Source organism: Somniosus microcephalus, chromosome 13 (assembly GCF_052327205.1).
Source record: "Somniosus microcephalus isolate GS21.2 chromosome 13, FLI_Smic_1.0, whole genome shotgun sequence".
NCBI lineage: Eukaryota > Metazoa > Chordata > Chondrichthyes > Squaliformes > Somniosidae > Somniosus > Somniosus microcephalus.
Genome location: NC_140999.1, coordinates 34,119,053 through 34,144,606, shown reverse-complemented (window position 1 = coordinate 34,144,606; position 25,554 = coordinate 34,119,053). Strand labels below are relative to the sequence as shown.

Genomic DNA, 25,554 nt, shown 5'->3' with positions numbered 1-25,554 from the left:
CATTACCCCTTTTTTGTTGTAAATCACCTGTAATTAGCATAATCTCAGGGTTCTTACCTTTCCATTATCTTCCCTTTCTTTACATCTATCTGAAAATGGCAATGAAGCTGCACCATGCACTTGCCATCACCGTGGAGCACCCGTGGATAATGCAAAGAGCACAGATGAGCAGAAAATACTTGAGGAGATGATGCCAATGGTGAAGGAAGCACTTGGCCAGAGGGCCAGTTTGCCTCCCTCCTTAGCTGCTAAAGCCAGAGATCCAGATCTCCAGGGCCTAACTTTTAAAAGAAGAATGCTTTCAGAAAAACAGTTGTATTCTTTGAAAAATCTGTCTAGGAACTTGCAAAACAGGGCAGAAAGTATAGAGGAGTCTACTGGGTGCATGTATGGGGTCCTCTGACAAGTTATGGAAAGCATGAAGGCAACCTTGGAATTAATAGAAGTTTTAGGACTTTCTACTTCACTGCGACACACAGCTGAGGCCCTGATGATACCATTGACGACTCCCATATAGTTCTCGGGCAACAATATCACCTCCTCATTGACACAGAACTTTCACTATCTTCCTTTTTCAAACAGCAACATAGCAAAGAAACAGTGAACTGGAAACAGCTACACAAAAATAATAACTTTAAGTGAAGGACCCAACTGAAAGGAAAAGGCCTTCCAGCATCATTTTATATATTTTTTTTCATAGGACATAGATTTAAGAATATTGGCAAAAGAGCCGGGGTTGGGACGGGGGGGGGGGATAAGAATTTATTTTACACAGCGAGTTATGATCTGGAATGCATTGCCTGAAAGGGTGGTGGAAGCAGATTCAATAGTAATTTTCAAAAGGGAATTGGGTATGTACTTGAAAAGGCAAAATTTGCAGGGTTATGACGAAAGCGCAGGGGAGTGGGACCAATTGGATAGCTTACAAAGACAGGCAGGTTGGGTGTAATGGCCTCCTTCTGTGCTTTATACTTCTATTCTATATGGGTGCTGAATCATAGACTGCTGTTCAGGTGCTCAAAAAACCCACCCTTGACCCCTCTGTCCTTGCACACTACTGCCCCATCTCCAACCTCACTTTCCTTTCCAAAGTCCTTGAACATGTTGTTGCCTCCCAAATCTGTGCTCATCTTTCCCACGACTCCATGTTGGAACCACTCCAATCAGGTTTAAACCCTTGCCACAGTACTGAAACGGCCCTTTTCAAAGTCATCCTATGTGATATGGCGCACTACCCCACCTCATCCTTCTCGAGCTTTTGACAGATGAAATATCAGCGTTTGCCAGCTCTTTGAAGCTGTCAAACACTGACAATCTGTACTCCAAGTTAATTCCTTCCTCTCAGGCTGATTTAGAGATCTCTCCAGAACAGAAAGCTGAATGCTGCAACCTTTGACAGCTCGCGGCCATTCTGCTTTCTGTGCCGGTGAGATGAGGGGCTCCTGGACCTGAAGGAAGGCTGTAAAGGTAAGTAAATGTAAGTAAAACTTCTTTAAACACACTTACCTCTGAACTCATGCACCCATCACTCATCTGAACACCGGACATCTCGAACCCTTCAGCCCGACGGCCCACCTCGCTAACTTGGCATGGTTTGGAGCCGTCGGGAATCCCACACTTCAGCAATAAAAATAGGGATTAGGCTAAAAACTGCCTGTTAACTACCTGTCAACAGGCAGTTAATTGGCACTAATCCCCTTCCCAACCTTGGGGAGGGGGGTCCCAGCACAGATCGGGTATCCGCCTCCTTTGAAACTGGCATGGGGGCGGGATGGGTTCGTGCCACCCCCCCCCCCCCCGATTTCAAGATTTTAACCCCCCACATGCCTCCAATCCCGCCTCCAAGGCCCAATGAAAATCCTGCCTTATGTCTTTAATCAAGCTTTTGGTCACCTGTCCTAATACCTTCTTATGTGGCTCAGAGTCAAATTGTCTGATAACCCTTCTGTGAAGCACTTGAGACGTTCTACTATGTTTAAGGCACTATATAAATGCAAGTTGTTGTTTGTTGCTCCAATTGCATTATGGGACCGCCCCTAATTTGCATAATAATCAAAAACATGAGGAGCCTTGTGCACATCTTGGGACCGATCTGGACTTTTAGGCGGCCGACTAACGGAGCACCCCGGTTGGTGGGCCATTCCGGCGAGGAAGTAGCCCCTGTGATTTTGAGGCGCTAGCCCCATTTAAATTCACCAGATGAGCTGCAGGCGCCAAACGGCAGACCGACCCAGCTTGCCAGAAGCTGCTGCCAACAAGGTAAGTTGCAGGGGAGTGGGGTGGGATCCGATCTCGAGGGGGGTGGTGGAGTAACAGCTGCCCAGGTTATTTTTGGGCCCCGGAGGCACACTCTTGCTCCACCAGAGCCCACAAAAATAATTCCAGTACTTAACCTTTAGAGCGCCTCTTTTTCATCACCATGGAGCTGTTTGAACCAGTTCCTATCTGAAATGGCAATTGGGATCCTATTTACGTCACAGGTCCTCGATTTCCATATTAAAAGTGGCCTATCGTCTGAATCAAGAGGGTGCTTTGAACACCTGACAGTGGGCGCCTTTTGAAATAGAGCCGGATGCATCGCCCGTTTTAATTGGGCGCTAAGGCTACCGACCCCATTTTGAGGCTCCGTGAACGCCAGATGACGGGACTCAAACGTTAGAAAAATCCTATATCCAGCAATAAAACAAACTATGAATTTTTACATAGGTGCATTTCTTTGATGGGTTAATACCTTGAAACTAATTTCTAATAAAGTATTTTAAATGGTACTGTAAGCTGGAAGGTGGCCGTAATAATTTACAAAGAAAAATATTTGAAATTGGCCTTAATAGCTCTGAATTGGGAAAAGTAATAACCCAGCAACAGCTGATATACCAATCCTTTATTATCATCTTTATACAAAATGACATTTTGAATTTAAAATATTTAATACTCAAACTATATTAGGACAAAAGAAAAACAATGGGCTCAGTAGCACCTACGATGCACAATGCATGGGCCTCCTTCTTGATAATCTTCCCGGCGAACCCACAGAGACTGGAAGGCATGTAGTGAGGCCAATATGGAGCCACCAATCCAGACAGCATACTTCCTCTCTGGAACAGCGTGGATTTTGGTTTTAATATCATTAGGAACTAGGGCAAAAATCTCTTGGCAGAAACGAAAATTAAAGCCTTCGAATAATGTCGAGCCTCCACTCAACAGAACATTATCGTACATGAGCTGCCGAACCTGGGGCTGGACCTTTTTCAAACTGTTGATGGTCGTTGTGTGGATACCTTCTTGGTTTGATCCCATGACCGATGGATTGAAGAGAGCTTCTGGGCATTTAAAACGTTCTCTTCCAACGGTGATGACATGACCATCTGGTAGTTCATAGTCGACAAGATGTTCTTGATCCAGCTGGGTTATCTCGTTTTGATAATTAACGGCTACGTAACAGCATTTCTGCTTGATGTCTTCTACTATGTACCTGCCCTTCTCATGAAACACATTACCTGCCTCACTGAGCAGCTTTATTAGGTAAGAAGTGAGATCGTGGCCGCCCAAATCGATTCGACTGATTGCATCAGGCAAGTTGTAGCCGTCATGAACGGGGACAGCATGGGTCACACCATCACCAGAATCTACCACCAGCCCCGTGGTTTTTCCGTAAGAATAGACAGCCAGCACTGACTGGTAAGAGACGTGCATGGCTGGGACATTAAAACGCTCGAACAGAAATTCTGCGATCTTCTCTCTATTGGTAGTGGGACCGAGAGGGGGCTCTGAGATTAGGATTGCGTGTTCCTCTGGAGAAACCTTCAGATCCTCATAAAACACGTGCCGGAGGAGATCTTCTGCCGCTCTCCAGTCCACAATGATTCCGTGCCGGGTTGGCTGAATTAGTTTGAGATCTGACTCGGTTGAGACCGTTTTACCCACAGTGATGTGGGTACGTTTACTCCTCCCTCTCGGGTATCCTATTATTGATGCCAGGACGGAATCAGGCCTGGGCTGGCCGGCATACCCCACCTTGCAACTGCCCGATCCCATGTCAATTACTAGCGCGCCCGTCCTCATAGTCAAGCAATTCGAGTTCATCTTCGCTTCTGATTGAACTGCTGAATTTGGTTTCCCGTCCTTACCCGTCCCAGTTAATGTTGGGGATTTTGATACTTTGTACTTCTCCGCACCAAAAGTCGGAGTCCTCTGACCGTTCTGTAACATTGTTCTCAGTTGAGAAGGTCTACGCAAATAGCGTTTCTCCGACGATGCACACATTGTTAAAGAATGAAGAATTCAATCCTTCAGATTGTCCAGTACAAGGTGGGACATCACAAAGTCAAAACGGTATCAATTATGACGTTGGCGGATGTATGTCGTGAATTTTACGCAAATTTTATTGCCATTCTATTGACAGAAATATATGCCGGATTATTTTGTAGAAATAACCGGCATTATCCCCAAATCCCAACATCGAAACATGAATAGGTATGGTGCTTACATACAAAATATAACTGACGCTGTATTTTATATTTAGTTGATCATTCCGTTCAGAAGCTATTCATGGTTTACGGAGGAATACCTGTGAAGTCAATTAGAGAATTAAGGGAACAGGGAGGGGCTAAAGGGGACACATCATAAAATCATAGAAAGTTACACCAAGGAAGGAGGGCACTTCGGCCCATCGTGTCCGTGCCGGCCAACAAAGAGCGATCCAGCCTAATCCCATTTCCCAGCTCTTGGTCCGTAGCCCTGCAGGTTACAGCATCCCAAGTGCACATCCAAGTACTTTTTAAATGTGGTTAGGGTTTCTGCCTCTACCCCCACAACCCTCTGGGTGAAGAAATTTCCCCTCAAATCCCTTTTAAACCTTCTACCAATTACTTTAAATCTGTACCCCCTGGTTTTTGAGACCTCTGCTAAGGGAAATAGGTCCTTTCTATTCACTTTATCTAGGCCCCTCATAATTTTATACACCTCAATAAGGTCTCTCCTCAGCCTCCTCTGTTCCAAGGAAAACAGACCCAGCCTATCCAGTCTTTCCTCATAGCTAAGATTCTCTACTCCCAGCAACATCCTTGTAAATCTTCTCTACCCTCTCTAGTGAAATCACATCTTTCCTGTGATGTGGTGACCAGAGCTGCACACAGTACTCTAGCTGAGGCCTAACTAGTATTTTATACAGTTGAAGCATAACCCCCCCCCCCCCCACTCTTGTATTCTATACCACAGCTAATAAAGGCAAGCATTCCGTATGCCTTCTTAACCACCTTATCCACCTGGCCTGCTACCTTCAGGGATCTGTGGACATGCACTCCAAGGTCCCTTTGTTCCTCTACACTACTCAGTGTCCTACCATTTAACGTGTATTCCCTTGTTAGCCCTCCCCAAATGCATTACCTCACACTTCTCCAGATTGAATTCCATTTGCCACTGTTCTGCCCACCTGACCAATTTATTGATATCTTCTTGCAGTCTACAGCTTCCTTCTTCAATATCAACCACACAGCTGATTTTAGTATCATCTGCAAACTCCTTAATCATGCCCCCTATATTCAAGTCTAGATCGTTGATATATACCACAAAAAGCAAGGGACCTAGTACTGAGCCCTGCGGAACCCCACTGGAAACAGCCTTCCAGTCACAAAAACACCCATCAACCATTGCCCGCTGCTTCCTGTCTCCGAGCCAGTTTTGAATCCAATTTGACACTTTGCCCTGGATCCCATGGGCTTTTAACTTCATGACCAGTCTGCCATGTGGAGCCTTATCAAAAACCTTGCTAAAGTCCATATACACTACATCAAGCGCACTACCCTCATCTACCCTCCTTGTTATCTCCTCAAAAAATTCAATCAAGTTTGTCAGACACGACCTTCCCTTAACAAATCCGTGCTGACTATCCTTGATTAATCCGTGTCTTTCTAAATGAAGATTTATCCTATCCTTCAGAATTCTTTCCAATAATTTTCCCACCACCGAGGTTAGGCTGACTAACCTGTAATTACTCTGCCTATCCTTTTCTCCCATCGCACTTCTCTATCTGTATCGCTTAAATACTGTAAATGTATTGCCTCCTACAAATTAGGAGGTATTAGTTTTGTTATTTTGCTTGTTCTGAAGTCCCACTCTTGGGGCTGCACTAGAATTTTATTTTAACATTTGGCCCTCCTGTTGTGAAATTATTCTGTTTCTAAGTACCTGTACTATTTGTGTGCCCTACAGCTTCTGTGCAGTAGGCGTTTGTAGAAAAAGGGAGAACTTTGTCTCCATGCTACTTCTCTGAGGGTGCTGGACTCACAATTTTTGTTTTGGCATGCACGTTACATCCCAACAGTAAAATAATTTTTGCAAAGACAGGTGTATTTGTTTTGGTACTCCTTCTGACACCACTAAACTTCTTCCTCATGTGTTCCCAGTGGTCCTGGGAGACGGCACTGTCTCTAAGCAATCTCTGTTCAAGCAGCTTTGATGGTGGGTCAATTTCCTTTCAAATAGGGCCATCCTCTTTTACTGCACCCCCAGAAGACCTTCAAGGTATCATCCTCAAAAATGGAAGTTTCTTCCATAGTCCTCCATTATCCATCAAGAAAAGTTTTTGTTCAAACACCAAAAAAAGCACTCCAGAAGCTTGACAGGATCCAGGACAAAGCAACCCGCTTGATTGACACCCCATCCACCACCTTAAACATTCACTCCCTCCACCACCAGCGCACTGTGCCTGCAGTGTGTACCATCTACAAGATGCACTGCAGCAACTCGCCAAGGCTTCTTTGGCAGCACCTCCCAAACCCGTGACCTCTTCCACCGAGAAGGACAAGGGCAGCAGGCACATGGGAACACCACCACCTCCAAGTTCCCCTCCAAGTCCCACACCATCCTGACTTGGAAGTATATCGTTGTTCCTTCATCGTCGCTGGGTCAAAATACTGAAAACCCCCTCCCTAATAGCACTGTGGGAGTACCATCATTACACTGACTGCAGCGGTTCAAGAAGGCGGCTCATCACCACCTTCTCGAGGGCAGTTAGGGATGGGCAATAAATGCTGGCCTTGCCAGCGATGCCCACATCCCATGAATGAATAAAAACATTTTTTTTAATGGCAAGCGACAATGCTTTAAGAACTGCTGACTTGCTAGATTCTCCACCCACTAGCCAATTGCACCCATTTTTCATACACAGAAAGCCTACTAAAATTAGGAGGATGAGCTAGCTGCACAAAATCTCTTTGGGCATTTCTGTAGCCCTCTTGTAATTGGAGGAGGAAAAGGAATTCCTGAGAAAGACATGTGAATAATGATCTATGCTTTTAAGAGAAGCAGTCACTGAGTTATTTTGTCTCATCAAGACCAACCTCCAGACAGCTCACTGCTCTGATCATGTGAAGGTGACTGCATCATTGAAGAGCTTAACAGCATATTTTGTGTCAGGTGTGCATGCTAAAATTCTCTCAAGATTTTGCAAAATCTATTGTTAAATAATTATTCAGTGCTCCTAGTGTTGAATCCGTGATTCTTAAAGTATGATGTTTTCCAATAACTACACGGAGGCTGTAACTTAACAATCAACAGGTGTTTACTGGAGGAGGGTAGTCTAAAGACTGACAGTACAGAGGCATGCTCAAGGCTTATATACAGGTGTGGTCACTGCCGGTACTACAGTATACAGGAGCTGTAAAAGTAGTTCTCTCCTAAAGGTACATACACTACAATTCCTCCCCTTTTAGATTAGCAGTACCCATAATGTTCAAATAACAATTAACACTTTAACATGCACATTAAACTGAAATAGTCCATTTATAGATTCAGTCTTTGGGGCGGCTTCCTGATCCTTTCTGGATAGCGCCTTTCCTGAGGTTCTTGTTCTTGGTGCGGAGGCGATTCTGGCCCTTTTTCGTCGGTTATTTCATCAGTTTCCACTGCTACTGTTTCTGAGGTAGATGCTACCGGTATGTCGGGTTCATCCCCAGGGGAGACATGGGGTTGACTCGTTCCTGTGACGCTAAGATCTGGTCGACGTGGCGTCTCACAATGTTCTCCCCGACATCCACTGTGTACATTAATGGCCCCTGCCATGTGCATATCGTTCCGGGTTGCCATTTCTCTGTTCGGTAGTCACGGGCCAAGACTGGTTGTCCTACGTTGAAGCTCCTTGTCGGCTTCTCATTGATGTGCTGGAATTGTTTATCCTCAACATTTCTTCGCACATTTGGTCTGAGCAAATCCAGACGAGATCTCAACCTTCGGTTAAAGAACATCATGGCCGGGGTCTGGTTGGTAACTGCATATGTCGCATTTCTGTAGGCTAACAGGAAATTGTCCACCTTATGCTGTAGTGGAATTTCATCATCGCACATGGCCTTTATCGCCTTTTTAAAGGTTTGTACGAACCTCTCAGCCAATACATTTGTGGCTGGATGATACGGGGCGGATGTGTAATGCCTTACCCCATTCCTTCTCATAAATTTCCGAAACTCTTCGGACACAAACTGTGGTCCATTATCAGAGCAAATCTGCTCTGGCAAGCCGTTCCTGGCAAATATGGTCCGTAGGACTGCAATCGTTTTCTCTAGTGGTTGAGGACATTTTTATCACCTCAGGCCATTTCGAGTGAGCATCCACTGCTATTAAGAACATTGAGTCCATGAATGGACCAGCAAAATCAATATGCACCCGTTGCCATGGAGAGGAGGGCCACTCCCATTGGTGTAGAGGGGCATGTGGTGGTGCATTTTGGATCTTCTGGCATCCTGAGCAGCTCTTGGTTAGGTCCTCGATTTGTTGATCGATCCCCGGCCACCACACATAAGCCCTAGCAAGGCTTTTCATTTTCACCCCTCCCAGATGACCTTCGTGAAGCTCATTGAGCACTCTCTCCCTTAACTTGGGTGGAATTACCAGTCGGGATCCACACATCACTGTCCCCTGGCATACTGACAGCTGTTCTCTTCTGGATGAGAATGCTGGCAACAGTGAGTCGCCATGAGTTGGCCATCCCTTCACCGTCAAATCATATACCCGAGACAGCGTCGGATCATTGCGGGTCTCCTTCTCTATATCCGCATTAGTTACTGGCAATCGTTCAATTATTGACGAATAAAACATCTCGATAGGGTCCACTGCTGGTGCTTCCTCCACAGTAGGCAGTGGCAGGCGTGATAGCCCATCAGCGTTTCCATGCTGTTTCGTGCCTTTATATTCTATTTCATATTGGTTCGCCCCTAGAAAAAGGAACCATCTTTGTAACTGTTGTGCAGTCATCACCGGAATGCCCGTCTTTGGATTGAAGATGGAGACAAGTGGTTGGTGGTCAGTCAGCAAGGTGAACTTCTGCCCATGCAGATAGTGGTTGAATTTTTTTACTCCCCATACTAGGCTGAGGGCCTCCCTGTCAACCTGGGCATAGTTGCGCTCGGCTGAGGTTAGTGACCGAGACGCAAAGGCTACTGGCCTCTCCAACCCGTCTGGGAATTTGTGCAACAGCACCGCTCCTATATCATAGGGTGATGCATCACATGCCAACCGAATTGGTAGTGCTGGGTTGAAATGGGCCAACACCTCTTTTGATGTGATCAATTCTTTGCGCTTCTGGAAAGCTCGTTTACATTCGTCATTCCACTTCCATGGTACCCCCGTTTGCAGTAGGGTGTTCAGTGGGTGTAATACTGTGGACAAATTTGGTAAGAACTTATGGTAGTAGTTTACCAGCCCGAGGAACGACCTCAGTTGTGACACATTTTCCGGTGCTGGAGCCTTGACTACTGCCTCAATCTTTTCAGGGGACTTATGTAACCCCTCTTCATCAATAACGTGGCCACAATACGAGATCTGCTTCTGGAAAAACTCGCACTTGTGGCGATTAGCTTGTAGCCCATATTGCTTTAATCTAGTGAGCACCTTCTCCAGGTTGGCGAGGTGATCACTGTCATTTTCGCCCGTGACCAGGATGTCGTCCAAATAACACTGGGTCCCTGGAATCCCTTGCAGGACTTGATCCATTGCCCTTTGCCAAATAGCCGGAGCCGATGCTACCCCGAACACCAGCCGGTTGTACTGGTAGAGACCTTTATGAGTGTTGATCGTGAGGTATTGTTTCGAGCCTTTTTCTACCTCCATTTGCAAGTACGCCTGGGCCAGATCAATTTTGGTGAAGTGTTTACCTCCAGATAGCGAGGCGAAAATATCCTCAATCCGTGGAAGCGGATATTGTACCATGTGAAGGACTGGGTTCACTGTCACCTTAAAACCCCCACAGATGCGGACCTTCTATGGTTCCCCAGGCGTATTACTCAACGACCTCTTTATTACAGGAACGATGGGTGTAGCCCACTCGCTCCAGTCTACTTTGGACAGTACTCCTGAACGTTCCAACCCTTGCAGCTCTGCTTTGACGGCTGGTCGGATCGCATAAGGCACCGGTCTGGCCTTAAAAAAAACTTTGGGCTTGCATTTTCCTCTATTTTAATCATTGCTGTTATGCCTTTGTGTTCGGAGTCCCTCCTGGAACACTTCTTTTGCGTCAGTTAGCATTTTTGACAGTCGTCCAGGTGTGACGTCATCATCCTTTTTGGCCTCAACCTTCAGTGCCTGTATGGAATGCCAATCTAATTGTATCTTCCGGATCCATTCACATCCTAGTAGTGGTGGTCCTCCATCTGGCAATACATATAGGTCCATTTTAGGTATTTCCTGGCCTTTGTATATCACTTTCACCCTTATTTTTCCTTTTGGGGTAGACTTTTTGCCCCGTGTACATCTTCAAGACAATCTCTTTAGCTTTCAAGGGTATATGTGAAAATAGCCGCTTGTAGTCCCTTTGGTTTAAGGCTGTTAGGGCTGATCCTGTGTCCAATTCCATTTTCACTTGGACTCCGTCTATCTTGAGTGTGACCCAGATAGTCTGGTGATCCTCCATTTTGGTTACCTTATGTAGTTTCAGACAACCCAGCTCCTTGCTTCCGGAGTCTGTATCACTTTTCTGTTCATCTGAACTACTGTCCATCACCTTATGTACCTTTTTGTACTTCTCCTGTGGAGATTTCTTGCTGTTGGTTTTCTTTCCTGACCTGCAGACTCTTGCTATGTGTCCTGCTTTTCCACACTGTCTGCACACTTGGTCCTTGAACCAACAATCCTTCTGGTCATGTGTTGTTCTGCCGCAGCGATAACACTTCCCTGCTCCATATGACATTTCATTGGTGCCATATTCTTGCGGTCTCCGTTGTATCTCTGCAGCGCCCCGTGCGGCTGCTTCGTGTGATACTGCCATGCTGAAAGCTTTGTCCAGCGTAAGATCCTTTTCTGATAGAAGCCGTTTCTGGGTTCCTTCACTTTGAAGCCCACACACAAACTTGTCCCTTAACGTATCTGCTAGTCCCACTCCAAACTGGCAGTGTTTCGATAGCTTGCGCAGTTCCGTTAAGTACTCAGCATTACTTTCGTCTTTATGCTGGTTCCTTTTTGTGGTACTTAAATCTTTCTGCTATCAGCAGCGGTGTGGGGTTTAAGTGGTCCTGTAGGATTTCTACTATGCCTTCGAAATTCTTATCCACGGGCTTCTCTGGGGTTATTAGGTTTCGCAGTAAGCCATCAGTTTTTGCACCCATGGAATTTAACAAAACCAGTGCTTTCCTAGCATCTGGCAGTTCATTCGCCCTGCAGTACACCTCAATGCGTTCCACATATGTCGCCCAATCTTCGACTTCATTGTCGAACGCTGTGATACTGCCACTCTTCGGCATCCCTGGGTGTGATTTAACTGTCTAAAATGGCGTCTCCCGCGCTCTCCCTTCTTCTCCGCTGCCACAAAATGGCGTCTCCCGCGCTTTCCTTTCTTCCCGCGCTCGCCCTTCTTCTCCGCTGCGGCTTCTAAAAATGGCGTCTCCCGCGCTCTCCCTTCTTCTCTGCGGCTCAATGGCGTCTCCTGCGCTCTCCCTTCTTCTCCCCACCGACGCTGTTCAGCCCTTGAGCCCTGGCTGTGCTCTGCGCGTTCTCCTGTGCGCCTTTCCCATTGCCACCGCTCGGTCCTGAATCCGGCTGCTGCTTTACCCTCTCTCTCTGTTTTGGTTTTCCTCGACGCCGCTCGGTTTTCAACCCCCGGCTTCGCCATGTGCGCTTCACCCTCTCTCTTACCCCGTCGACGCTGCTCGGCTTTTTCTCTGCCGTCGGTCGGCTCCAGCCGCCGCTGTGCGGGAAGGGTCTGTGCTGTACCTGTTGCCAGTCTGTTGCTGGATCGTCGTGGCTGGGGAACCAAGCCCGGCTCTCAACAGCCTCCCCTGCGATGTTCACTCTCTGCCGGATGACTGGGCGGTTGCTCGTGGTCGATGCCCGTGCTTCTGGCCTCGACTTTCTTCCACCGCCCTCCCGGAGCGAGTCCTTGAAGGGAAATGCAGAGTTGCAGGTAGATTCGAATCGACCTCGTCGCCACTGTTGAATCCGTGATTCTTAAAGTATGATGTTTTCCAATAACTACACGGAGGCTGTAACTTAACAATCAATTGGTGTTTACTGGAGGAGGGTAGTCTAAAGACTGACAGTACAGAGGCATGCTCAAGGCTTATGTACAGGTGTGGTTACTGCCGGTACTACAGTATACAGGAGCTGTAAAAGTAGTTCTCTCTTAAAGGTACATACACTACACCTAGTGCCGATTATGCCATGCCCTGGGGGGGGGGGTGTGTGTGTGTGTGTGTGTTACAACAGCAGATTACAATGATTGCTGCTGTGAAAGGTGCGTAGACTGCATTATAACACGTGGTTGATGGTACTTCCAGAACCCAGGGAGAAAGGAGGATTCACCACTTCATAGTGAAGGGGGTGCAGCAAAGGAGTGTACTCGTTCAAGGGGAACCTTCCTGAGAGGTAATCTATCTGCTGTCTAGGTGACAAAGCAGGTGGATGCCATTTCACAAGTAAGATACAAATTAGAAAACAAGTTGATACGATACGGCAGTTTTCTGAGGTAAGTTACCCGGAATGTAGCTGTTTATAATGCAATGGCGTGTCTACAACATACTTTTACCTCAGCAGGCTGCATTTTGACAAGTACAGATTGGGGATTAAATTTGGTTCATCCTGCTCATCCTTCAATAGAAGCCTTTTGTTCCTCCATCAGAGTCCAACTGCTTCTTGAATGATTCCAGAGATCCGGCTCCATCACCCTACCCCTGAGGTCGTCGCAGATATTAATTGCGTTTTGCATGAATAAATACTTCCTGACATCAGTCCTGAATTCATTTTTTTTAACAGTTCTTACCTATGTTCCCTTGTTTTACAGTCATTATTTAACTTAAAATAATGCTCCAGATTAATATCTTGTATTCTATTTTTGGGATGTAGGCGATGCTGGTAAGGTTGTATTAATTGCACATTCCTAGTTGGCCTGAGAACGTGGTGGTGGGCAGTGTTCCCTCGTATTTTTGTCTGGGTGCACGGCCCCTTCTTTCGCATGGAAAAGCCAACTGTGCGGGAGGTCCCGAGAGCTGCGCGGCCATGCAGCTTAAAGGGAGCATTGGTGGTGGGCCTTCTCCTTGAACAGCTGCAGTCTTGTGGTGATGGTGCTCCCACAGTGGTGTTGCCTAAGGAATTCTAGGATATTGACCCAGCAATAATGAGGGAACATTGATATGTCAAATCAGTATGGTGGGGGAATTTGGAGGTGATGGTGCTGTTCTTGTCCTTCTGAGTGGGAGAGGTCACAGCTGAGGGCAATGCTGTGGAAGTAACCTGTTGCTGCAGTACATCCTGTACATTGTATTTATTGTGACCACAACTGCTTTATCCTGGATGGTGTCAAGCTCCTTCAGTATTGTTGCAGCTGCACCCATCCAGGTGAATGGTGAATATCCCAGAACACTCAACATCTGTAAGGCGCTGTCTCATTTGCTCCTGACATGGCTGAAGAGCCCCAACATCTGTATGTCAGCCTCTTGGATCTTTTCTATGCGCTTTCATAGATATTTGTTTCCAGTGCACATTGATGGCCAGAACTGAATAGAGCATTAAAGGTTCAGCCTAACCAAGGCACTATAGAGCTTCAGTGTGACGGTTTCATGCTTAATCTATGGATTGGTAATGTAGCTCAGAATTCTGTTAGCTTTATTGATTTCTACAGCAAAATGCGTGGGAATGTCAAGTATTGAATCTGCTATCACAGATCTATTTGAGCCACCTACTTAGCTAGTTGAGGAGCTATGTCTACTGTAAATAAATAACTGTTATATGACTTAATTATTTGCCCATTTATTTTTTGTAAGAATAAATTTGCTTGACATTTTAAACTCTGATGTGATGCTGCCCCAATTTTGAAGACTGAAATGAGAACATATGGAGACATGGGATAAGCCCAGTAGCTAAAGCAATTACTGGAAGGGGTTTGTTGTTCATTTAGAAGCATAGACAAAGGGCAGCACGGTGGCATAGTGGTTAGCACTGTTGCCTCACAGCGCCAGGGACCCGGGTTCGAATCCGGCCTCGGGCGACTGTCTGTGTGGAGTTTGCACATTCTCCCCGTGTTTGCGTGGGTTTTCTCCGGGTGCTCCGGTTTCCTCCCACAGTCCAAAGATGTGCGGGTTAGGTTGATTGGCTATGATAAATTGACCCTTAGTGTTAGGGGGATTAAATACATGGGGTTACGGGGATAGGGTGGGATATGTGTCGGTGCAGGCTCGATGGGCCGAAATGGCCTCTATCTGCACTGTGGGGTTTCTGTGATTCTGTGATTTACAGCAGAGGAGGAGGCCATTCGGCCCATCATGTCTGTGCTGGTTCACAGTTATGCAGAGAATTACGACAGCCAATTTGCACACAGTAGGTCCCCCAAAGAGGAATATGATATTGACTTGTTTTAGTGGTGCTGGTTGGGGGGATGAATGCTGGAGACGACACTGGGAGAAACCGCCCTCCCCAATCTTCATTGAACAGTGTCATGGGATCTTTTACGCCCATCTTCTACCTTCAGCTGGGTTGTAACCAAAAGCAAGAATATAGATATTGCTGAAGGAATGGAGAGTTGAGATTTACCCATGAAAGCTATCTAAGATATGAGAGTTGAAACAATCTAGAATAAGGAGGTAGAAAAGACCCCACAATTTAACAATTCTAGTACACCACATCATAGTGCTTTCCAATGTCACTTAGCATGTCATTTTCTCAAACAAAGTCAAGAAAGTTGGTCAAGCACGTGCATTCACTTCTGAAATGACGATAGCTAAAATTTACGAGTTTATTTACATTTTGGTAATCCTAAAATTTCTTTCTCATTTTTATTAATTTGCAAAATACTGATTTAAGACTAGTGGGTTTGGACTTAACTGGATTTTTTTTATTGCTTTAATTGAAACTGGATATTAAGTTTGTTTTTTTCCCCAATTCAGTGGGACCTTTGCTGTTTGCATTAACACTCCCCATGATGGTTGTCAGTGTGTTACTCCTGGTCTCGCTTAGCACCCTCAGGTATGTACTATCCCTATAGTTTTATTGTTTTTGAGTCAAAATTATAAGTGAATGTTTCCAGGAAATAATTTTGTATGTTAACTATTTTAGTTCATTCACAGTTTTAACCCTGTTTTCAACCTTAGGGGAGCTCAATTCTCTTTGACATCCTTTTAGTTGTTATGATGCAGGAAGAATATCTTACTTCTACACGTATGCACTTCGCTAGTTCCCTCCTTTCTTCCTCTAATAACAATTTCTAGAGGTTCCTGTATTCTTCTCAGTGGTTTCCTCACCTTTCTGCTTACAGGCTTTGTAAATTGTGTCAATAGATTCTGCTAATTTCAGCCCAATCACTAACATCTGCCCTATGGATGTGTGAGACTTTGGGAGGAATTTTAACCCCCCAAAAACGGGTGGGTTGGGGATGGGTGGGAGGTTAGTGTTAAAAATCTGAATCCTGCCACCAATCCACCCGCCCACTTCTGGTTTTAACAGAGGAGGGACAGGGGCGAACAGCCAACCCACTCCCAGGAGGCAGATTGGCATTTTAAATACAATGAGGCTGGAAGCCTCAGATTTAACCTGCTTTGCAGCGAGGGCAGGACAGCCTCAGGGAGCACCACTTGTGGGCCGCCACCCCTATAAATCCCCCGCTCCCCCCACCCCCTGGGGTCAGGGATCAGACCTCCCTGGGATCAGACCCGGCTGCGTAGCCCGGGACTGGCTTTTTCCATTGATAAGTTTCGAGCATGCATGAAACTGAATGGGCTGTGCAGGCCCTTAAAGTGCCCCCCAAAAATTCGGGGGATCGAATCCCCCCGGGGTCAAGGATCAGACCCCCACCCCCGGGGGCGGGGCTTGCACATACCTGGAGTTGCGGCCTCTTGTTCAGAGTTCCTTGCCCAACTGGAAGCCAGCCTGTCAATCAAGCTGACTTCCGGACGGGGAACCTGTCCGTGACCTCACACGCATGCCGTGGAGTTAAAACTCCAAAGCGTGCGGGGAAACCCGGACCTCCGGGTTTCTCGCCCCCTACTGGGCCCCCCCTCTGCTCCCAGCGGGTCTCCAGGTAAAAATTCCAGCCTTTGAGTGAGTTGTGATGCTTTCAAGTGTGACACTTTACGAATGTGATAACCCTGATGACACATTTCGGGTGTGACACCTTTGAAAGGTATGGTGTGACAGACGTGCACCAGGTATAAGACTTTCTTATGTAGATGATTCACAAAAATATGATAGTGTTAGTGTTGAACTGAAAACATTTAAAGGGAGTGAAATTCATCTTGGGCGATAGTGCAAAACAGGCGATAGTGAATTGACAGCCTGTTTTACACTTCATCCGATGTTAATAGAAAATCGAGCAGAATGTAAAGCGGGCTGCCAATTCGCTACTGCCCATTTTGCGCTACTGCCCAAGACAACTTTTACCCCCAAAGTATCCCTTATCCTGTTTTGTTCAGGTTGTCTGAAAACTTAACTCAGCTGAAGTCTGATTATTATTTATTTTGGAATGAAAGAACTTGCACTTATATAGCACCTTTCATGATCCGGACACCCCAGAACACTTCACAACCAATGAATTACTTTTGAAGTGTAGTCACTGTTGTAATGAGGGAATTGCAGGTGCCAGTTTGTGCACAGCAAGGTCCCTCAAACAACAATGAGATAAATGATCAAATTAGATGTTTTACTGATGTTGGTTGAGGGATAAATGTTAGCTTGGGCACCGGGAGAACTCCCCAACTCTTTGAATAGTGTCATGGGTTCTTTTACGCCTGTTGAAAACGCGAACCTGAAAAGTGAATGATGATAACTGTACAAGATTGTGTTTGTAAAGCTTTAGTCTGTCTTTAATAACATAGCTCTTCTAAATGAAACATCCCAATAGCTTGACTAAAATAGGCAATAATATTAATATTAATGAAATACTTCATGCTATAGGAATAAGTGGATGATGAATACAGCTGTATTTCCATATACTATACAAATACACTAGGTGGCACCATAGACACATGTATGCAAGATCTATTTTATTAAATTGAAGTTCATACAGGTAGGGTTGCAAAATTCTGGGAATTTTTAAAAGAGGAAACTTTCCATGGGAATTTATGGGAATTTTGGGAATTTATGGGAATTTTGAGTTTTTTGCACACTGATGGTTTTTGTCTCTGAACCTTATTATCTTTGTCATCAAAATAGACATACTGTTCCATACAAATAAAAACAGGCTTTCAAAACTTTATTTAGGTTATAATTTTGAACTTTATTGAACCCCCACAAAAAAGACCCATCTAAAATAAAATAAAAAGAGCGTCAGCTTATTTAGCCTGTAATTAGTCCTTATTTTGTCCCTTTGAGTCTTCTACTCGTGAGTCTTCTACTCATCATTGCTCCTCTTGATTCTCTGACTCTGACGTGTCCATTTCCTCCTCTGTGTCACTGTCTAGCTGTGTGGTGGACACTTCTGTATCTGGCTCAATAAGTTGTAGGTTTGCCCGGATAGCCACCAGTTTCTCCGCTCTCTTGTTCGTCAGCCTGTTGCGCAGCTTTGTATTCCCAAAAAGTGACCAGTTTCGTTCAGAGGCCGCTGACGAAGGTGGGATTTGGAGTATCACCGATGCAATGGGTGACAGGGCCTCAGATGCACAACGTCCTTTCCACCAGGTATGTGCACTGATATGCTTGCATGATTCCCATATCCTGTCCCCATTCCAAAGACCTTGCTTGGTAGAGAACTTTGCCAGACTTCCCAGGACTTTGCCCACGTTCAGATTGAGGTGGCGTGAGAGGGTAGAAATCACACTGTAAGCGCAGTTGATCTGTTCTCCAGAAAGTATTGGTCTCCCAACATGCTTTGGGTCCAGCATGAATCGGCTTGACACAAAATTCTTGACGCGTCTGTATGAATTGAACAATTGCCTTCTCCTCTGCTTTGAGCAGCAGGGATGTGGGTCGGGCAATGCTGATTCGTTCTTTTAAATCAGCAAAAACCTGAGAACATCTGACAAGACAGCGTCATCTCCTTCAATTTGAGCAATTGTAGATGCTACTGGTGAGAGTAGTTTAAGGCTGCTAACCACTCTCTCCCAAAACACATCATCCAGCAGTATTTTCTTGATGGTGGTTTCCATATCCCCAGACTGGGATATTGCCATTTCTTGCAGCGACTCCTTGCCCTCCAGAAAGCTGTTGTACATTATGACAATGCCACCCCATCTAGTGTTGCTGGGCAGCTTCAGTGTGGTGTTCTTGTTCTTTGTCGTTTGCTTGGAGTTGTAGGTTGCTGCAACTACCTGTTTTCCCCTGACATACTTAACAACTTGCTTGGCTCTCTTGTACAGTGTTTCCATGGTTCTCAAACCCATGATGTCCTTGAGCAGGTTGAGCCCATGAGTTGCGCACCCAATAGACGTAATATGAGGGTAGGCCTTCTCCACTTGAGCCCAAGCAGCCTTCATATTCGCAGCATTGTCAGTAACTACTGCAAAGACCTTTTGTGATCCAAGATTGTTGATGACCGCTTTCAGCTCATCAGCAATGTATGTGCCTGTGTGTCTGTTGTCCTTCGTGTCTGTGCTCTTGAAGAACACTGGGAAAGGAGTGAAGACGATATAGTTTATGATGCCCTCCCCTCGTACATTTGACCACCCATCTGAGATAACTGCAACACAGTCTGCCATCTCTATCATTTCTTTGAGCTTTCCTTGGACTCTGTTATACTCAGCCTCCAGCAAATAAGTAGACAAAGCATGTATGCAGGGCGAATAACATTGAAAAATCTCTTCCAGTACACATTGGCTGTGAGCATGAGGGGTGAGCCTGTCGCATATACAGCTCGAGCAAGGCACTCATCTGCATCCTTCTGGCTATGGTTATCCATTGTATCAAAGAACCTTCCAAGTGGGCTAGGAGTTGCTGATGATAAGGAGCCTGATGCTGAATGTGAGCCATCATCTTCTTGAATGGAAGCAGAGGAACTCTGGGCTGACTGCTGTGAGCTTTGAGTGAAGTTGTTGCATTTGGATAAATGCTGCTACATCTTTGTGGCATTCTTTACGTTTGGCTTTGTACAGTGTTTGCACATGTACATAGTCTTTCCATCTTTAATGCCTGGGGTAAAATGCTTCCACACATCCGACGGTAAACGTGGCATTGTTCTATGCAGAGAAATAAAGGGCATTCGTCTCTGTGTCGAACTGCGGTCGATCAGCACGATTGCAACAGGGTGAGTAAATTTTTCCCGATGCTCCATGTGATGGAAACATGACCTGTGCATGCACGACGCTACATCACCAATAGAGGGAGCTAATCGTTCATCCACTCATCCAACCAATCAGGACACATTTGTTCACAGTCACACACAAAACTTGTAATTATTAAAACAAGCCAAGTAAGAAGGTAAACATATATTGATTAAGAAATTCCTTAATAATTAAGATTCCATCTCTGTTAGTAATTTTAAGAGAGGACCTGTGGGGGGGAAAAAAAATGAAAGAAATACAAAAAAACCTAATATTATGCTAGCATGTGCTTTGTTTGGGCAAAATTCCCAAGCTAAACTTCCTGTGGAAAATTTCCAGAAATTTACATGAAACTTTCCACCCCTTTGCAACCCTACACACAGGTCGCTCACACAGGGACCATTCTCATACAAACTTCTTATGACAAATACTGGGTTGCACATGCTCCGAATGATAGTATATGTAACATCTGTTGAATCTCTCTTGCTCACACTATAACAATTAAAGGTCTTTTTATACAGAAGGGTGTTTTGCATATACAAATTGCTAAATCCTACAAAGCATTGAGCAAACATAAAAAGAGATTAAACGATCCTTTGATTTTAGGAACTGCACATTTGATCATGAATCGACCAGTATATTAAATTTTAGCCGAGCTGCTTAATACCTACATTTGTATATCGGTAAATTAACCGAATTTGACCTCTAACAACTGGGAAGTGGTGGTTATGATTTTCTACTTCTTTGTTACAATTCTATTTTTGATATTTCTACTCTTTCCTATCTTTTAAGATAATTTGATAGAGTAAATAGGGAGAAACTGTTTCCACTGGCAGAAGGGTCGGTATCCAGAGGACACAGATTTAAGAAAATTAGCAAAAGAACCAGAGGAAAGATGAGAATTTTTTTTACGCAACGAGTTGTATTGATCTGAAATGCACTGCCTGAAAGGGTGGTGGAAGCAGATTGAATAGTAACTTTCAAAAGGTAATTGGATATATACTTGAAGGGGAAAAATTGTAGGGCTACGGGGAAAGAACAGGGGAGTGGGACTAATTGGATAGCGCTTTCAAAGAGCCAGTACAGGCACGATGGGCTGAATGGCCTCTTTCTGTCCTCCTGTGCTGTATGATTCTATTCTATATGGGGTTTTGGCATATTATTTTGTTGTTTTCCCTTTTTAAGTATCTTGTTTGATTGATTCTTAGGCTCCAGAACTTTCAGTTTTGGTTCCCTTGTGCCATGGGTTCATGGTTTGTAACAAGTGTGTCCCTTGGATTTTTCAGTTCGAGCCAGCCACTGGTGTAATTTGTAATTGGCAACAGCAAATGGAGGCAACTTACTTTGTGTGGGATGGAACTATCTGGAGCTGTTTATTTTTCTCCTCATGGCAACAAAAAACATTATCCATGCCAGTGGATGAGAACTTGTAATTTCAGCATGATGTATGAAAGGCAGTCGTAATGACTCACTCACATGCGTAATACTTGAGGAAAGACAGATCTGTTTTGAAAGGGTTTACGTGTTTTGGTTGAAGCTTCCTCTATGTATTACAGTAGATCTCTGCTTTTCCAGAACTTGTATGAGTTTTAAACATGTTTCATCCATCAGTTTTCTATTGATATCAAAGTATTTCTCTTTTCCATTAATGTGACAGCTATAGTATTTGAAGGAAAAATATAGAAAAATCTCCGGGACTTGATGGTTTCCACCTTGGGTATTAAAAGAAGTAGGTGAGGAAATTATAGATGCTCTCGTCATGATCTTCCAAAACACTCTCGATTCAGCAGTTGCCCCCTTAGATTGGATAATTGCTGAATCAAGAAGGGTAAGACAAATAAACTAGAAAATTATATTCTATTCCAGCCCTCTTATCTCAAGGGGGCCGGAATAGAAAGGGGTGGAAGTTAGTTACAGTTATATAAAGCTCTGGTTAGACCCCATTTGGAGCAGTTCTAGGCACTACACCTCAGGAAGGGGTGCAGCGCACATTCACCAGAATGATACCAGGGATAAAAGGAGTAAATTGTGAGGACAGGTTGCACAGACTAGCTTTGTATTCCCTCGAGTATAGAAGATTAAGGGGTGATCTAATTGAGCTGTTTAAGAAAATTAAAGGATTTGATAGAGTAGATAGAATGAAACTATTTCCTCTGGTGGGGAGTCCAGAACAAGGGTTAATAATCTTAAAATTAGAGCTAGGCGTTCAGGGGTGATGTCAGGAAGCACTTCTTCACAAAATCTGGAACTCCTTTCCCCCAAAAAGCTGTTGAGACTAGGTCAATTGAAAATTTCAAAACTGAGATTGATAGATTTTTGTTAGGCAAGGATATTAAGGGTTACAGAACCAAGGCGGGTAGATGAAATTAAGATACAGATTAGTCATGATCAGGCCCAAGGGACTGAATGACCTACATCTGTTGCTAAAAGCAAACCGGATGAAATTTGCTTCTTAAGATCTTATTAGGGTAATTACTGAGGAAGTCATACAGGATTCCTGTGCTGCACAGACAAATAAAACAATGAGTATTTAATTCCAAGTCAGTCTGGAATTAATCAGCTTAACAAATGAATAAAATTTGAAGTTATTACCACACATATTTATGCAGAGGCATGGAACAACTTATAGATCCATTGGCCCCGATATTTACGGGGAGGGTGCAGGTGAGGCCGAAACTGAGATGAGGAGAAACTTCTTCACTCAGAGGGTGGTGAATCTATGGAATTTGCTACCTCAGAGAGCTATGGAAGCTGCGACATTAAATAAATTTAAAACGGAGATAGACAGTTTCCTAGCTGATAAGGGAATTAGGGGTTACGGGGAGCGGGCAGGGAAGTGGACGTGAGTCTCGGTTCGGATCAGCCATGATCCTATTGAATGGCGGAGCAGGCCCGAGGGGCCGTATGGCCTACTTCTGCTCCTACTTCTTATGTTCTTATTAAAACGTGGACCAATTTCTAGACCATAATGTCTTTAAAAAGGGAAGAACAAAATAACATATTGATTTTCATCACTTACCCAAAAATTACCTCAACAGCCAATCTCCCACATCAACTGCCCTGTGCCCAGTGGAAGGTTGTCGCATGTAGCCGCAACACGCCAACTGCAGGCTAATACGCCTGTCTTGGAAATACAGGCAGGTGCACCAACTGTACTTCTAGGCGCAGTGTACTCCCAGTGTGTTGCAAATCCATTGCACCCAGATGGAAGGATGAGGGAAATCACCTCTGTTATGCATTATTGTACCAGTCAATATGTGTTTGTCACAAACATTTTAATGACATTAATGTCGACAAAATTTTGATTTTTGTGACTACTGAGTCTGCCTGTCTTTGCTTTTGCATCACACACAAAATTTGGCATTCTTTAAAATTGAGAAATTCAGATACATATTTCAGGACCCCAAAAAGTTTTTTTATAAGATAAGATACATCAAGAAGTGATGATTATGGTGATGCCGAACTTGGATTTAAAAAAAAATCTTGTAAATTGTAAAAAGAAAGGGTTGAATGAGGGAGGTAGTAAGTTCCATATTTTGGAGGTCCTGGGAAAGAATGACTAAGAGGAGTCAGTATGATTAGCATTGATTTCAACAGAATGAAGATGCATGAAGTAAGAAGGATGTGTAAATTGGTGCCTCCTCTCCCATTTCAAATCCCTTTGCACCTCAGTTTCTTAATTTAAAATAAAGCAGCCAGAAAGTTTCTTCAAGTAGTAAGGTCTTAGATTAAAGCTTAAAACTTTGTTACTTAACTTGCATATAGAAGATAGGAGCAGGAGTAGGCCATTTGGCCCTTCGAGCCTGCTACGCCATTCAATGAGATCATGGCTGATCATCCAAATTCAGTACCCGGTCCCTGCCTTCTCCCCATATCCCTTGATCCCTTTAGCCTTAAGAAATATATCCAACTCTTTCTTGAATATACTTAATGAACTGGCCTCCACCGCCCTCTGTGGCAGAGAATTCCACAGGTTCACCACTCTCTGGGTGAAGAAATTCCTCCTCATTTCAGTCCTAAATGGCTTACCCCTTATCCTTAGACTATGACCCCTGGTTCTGGACTCCCCAGCCATCAGAAACATCCTTCCTGTATCTAGTCTGTCCAGGCCTGACAGAATTTTATAGGTTTCGATGAGATCCCCTCTCAATCTTCTAAACTCCAGTGAGTATAAGCCCAATCGACACAATCTCTCCTCATACGTCATTCCTGCCATCCCAGGTATCAGCCTGGTGAATCTTCGCTGTACTCCTTCCATGGCAAGAACGTCCTTCCTCAGGTAAGGCGACCAAAACTGCACACAATACTCAAGGTGCAGTCTCACCAAGGCCCTGTACAACTGTAGCAAGACATCCTTGTTCCTGTACTGGAACCCTCTTGCTACGAAGGCCAACATACCAATTGCCTTCTTAACCGCCTGCTGCACCTGCACGCTTACCTTCAGCGACTGGTGTACAAGAACACCCAGGTCTCTTTGCACTTCCCCTTTTCCCAATCTATTACCATTCAAATAATAATCTGCCTTCCTGTTTTTGCCACCAAAGTGGATAACCTCACATTTATCCACATTATAGTGCATTTGCCATGTTTCTGCCCAATCACCCAACCTGTCCAAATCGTACTGGAGTTTCACGACATCCTCCTCACAGCATACCCTCCCCCCCAGCTTTATGTCGTCTGCAAATTTGAAGATATTACATCCAATTCCCTCGTCCAGATCATTAATATATATTGTGAACAGCTGGGGTCCTAGGACCGATCCTTGCGGTACCCCACTAGTCACTGCCTGCCACTCGGAAAACGACCCGTTTATTCCAACTCTTTGCTTTCTGTCCGACAACCAGTTCTCTATCCAAGTCAATACCTTGCCCCCAATCCCATGTGCCTTAATTTTGCACGCTAATCTCTTATGCGGGACCTTATCGAAAGCCTTCTGAAAGTCCAAATACACCACATCTACTGGTTCTCCCTTATCTATTTTACCCGTTACATCCTCAAAAAATTCCAGTAGATTAGTCCAGCATGATTTACCTTTTGTAAATCCATGTTGACTTTGTCCGATCCAGTCACTGCTTTCCAAGTGCTCTGCTATTACATCTTTTATAATGGACTATAGCATTTTCCCCACTACCGATGTCAAGCTTACCGGTCTATAATTCCCCGCCTTTTCTCTACCACCTTTTTTGAATAGTGGGGTAACATTAGCTACCCGCCAATCCATGGGTACCGTTCCAGAGTCTATCGAGTTCTGGAAGATGACCAGCAATGCATCTACTATTTCTAGGGCCACTTCCTTAAGTACCCTGGGATGTAGATTATCAGGCCCTGGGGATTTATCGGCCTTCAGTCCCATCAATTTTCCTAACACCATTTCCCTACAAATACTGATTTCTTTCAGTTCCACCCTTTCATCAGACCCTATGTTCCCCGGCATCTCTGGGAGGTTATTTGTGTCCTCCTTTGTGAAGACAGAACCAAAATATGTATTTAGTTGGTCTGCCATTTCTTTGTTCCCCATTATAAATTCCCCCGATTCTGACTGCAAGGGACCTACGCTTGACTTCACCAATCTTTTTCTCTTCACATATCTATAAAAGCTTTTACAGTCAGTTTTTCTGTTCTCTGCAAGCTTACTCTCATATTCTATTTTCCCTTTCTTAATTAATCCCTTTGTCCTCCTTTGTTGAATCCCAGGTCCAAGGTGAAACAGAATAAGCGGCACCCATGCTGATCTGATAGGTACCAGGTAAAGTGAAGATCAGAGGCACAATCCTCCAAAGTAGTGAGAGTGACTTCCGAGGTTGCAGAAATCAGCTGCAAACTCCTGAAAGCAAATTTTATGCAACAATGGTGCCAGCAAGAGCCTTTCCCTTAGGCAAGGAAGCAGGAGTGA

General features: G+C 44.7%; 1 protein-coding gene and 1 long non-coding RNA gene across 2 annotated transcripts; one reads left to right on the top strand and one right to left on the bottom strand.

Annotated features, from left to right (window-relative positions):
* Positions 1 to 2,100: 2,100 nt before the first annotated feature.
* On the top strand, positions 2,101 to 25,554 carry LOC147108204 (uncharacterized). Its single transcript, XR_015080549.1, has 3 exons — positions 2,101 to 2,259; positions 15,360 to 15,438; positions 25,356 to 25,554. It is a non-coding gene; the product is annotated as an uncharacterized LOC147108204 (long non-coding RNA).
* Positions 2,865 to 4,368, bottom strand: LOC147108205 (uncharacterized). The gene has a single exon (XM_086004734.1). It carries the CDS (start codon positions 4,261 to 4,263, stop codon positions 2,968 to 2,970), a length of 1,296 nt encoding a protein of 431 aa, XP_085860860.1. The 5' UTR covers positions 4,264 to 4,368; the 3' UTR covers positions 2,865 to 2,967.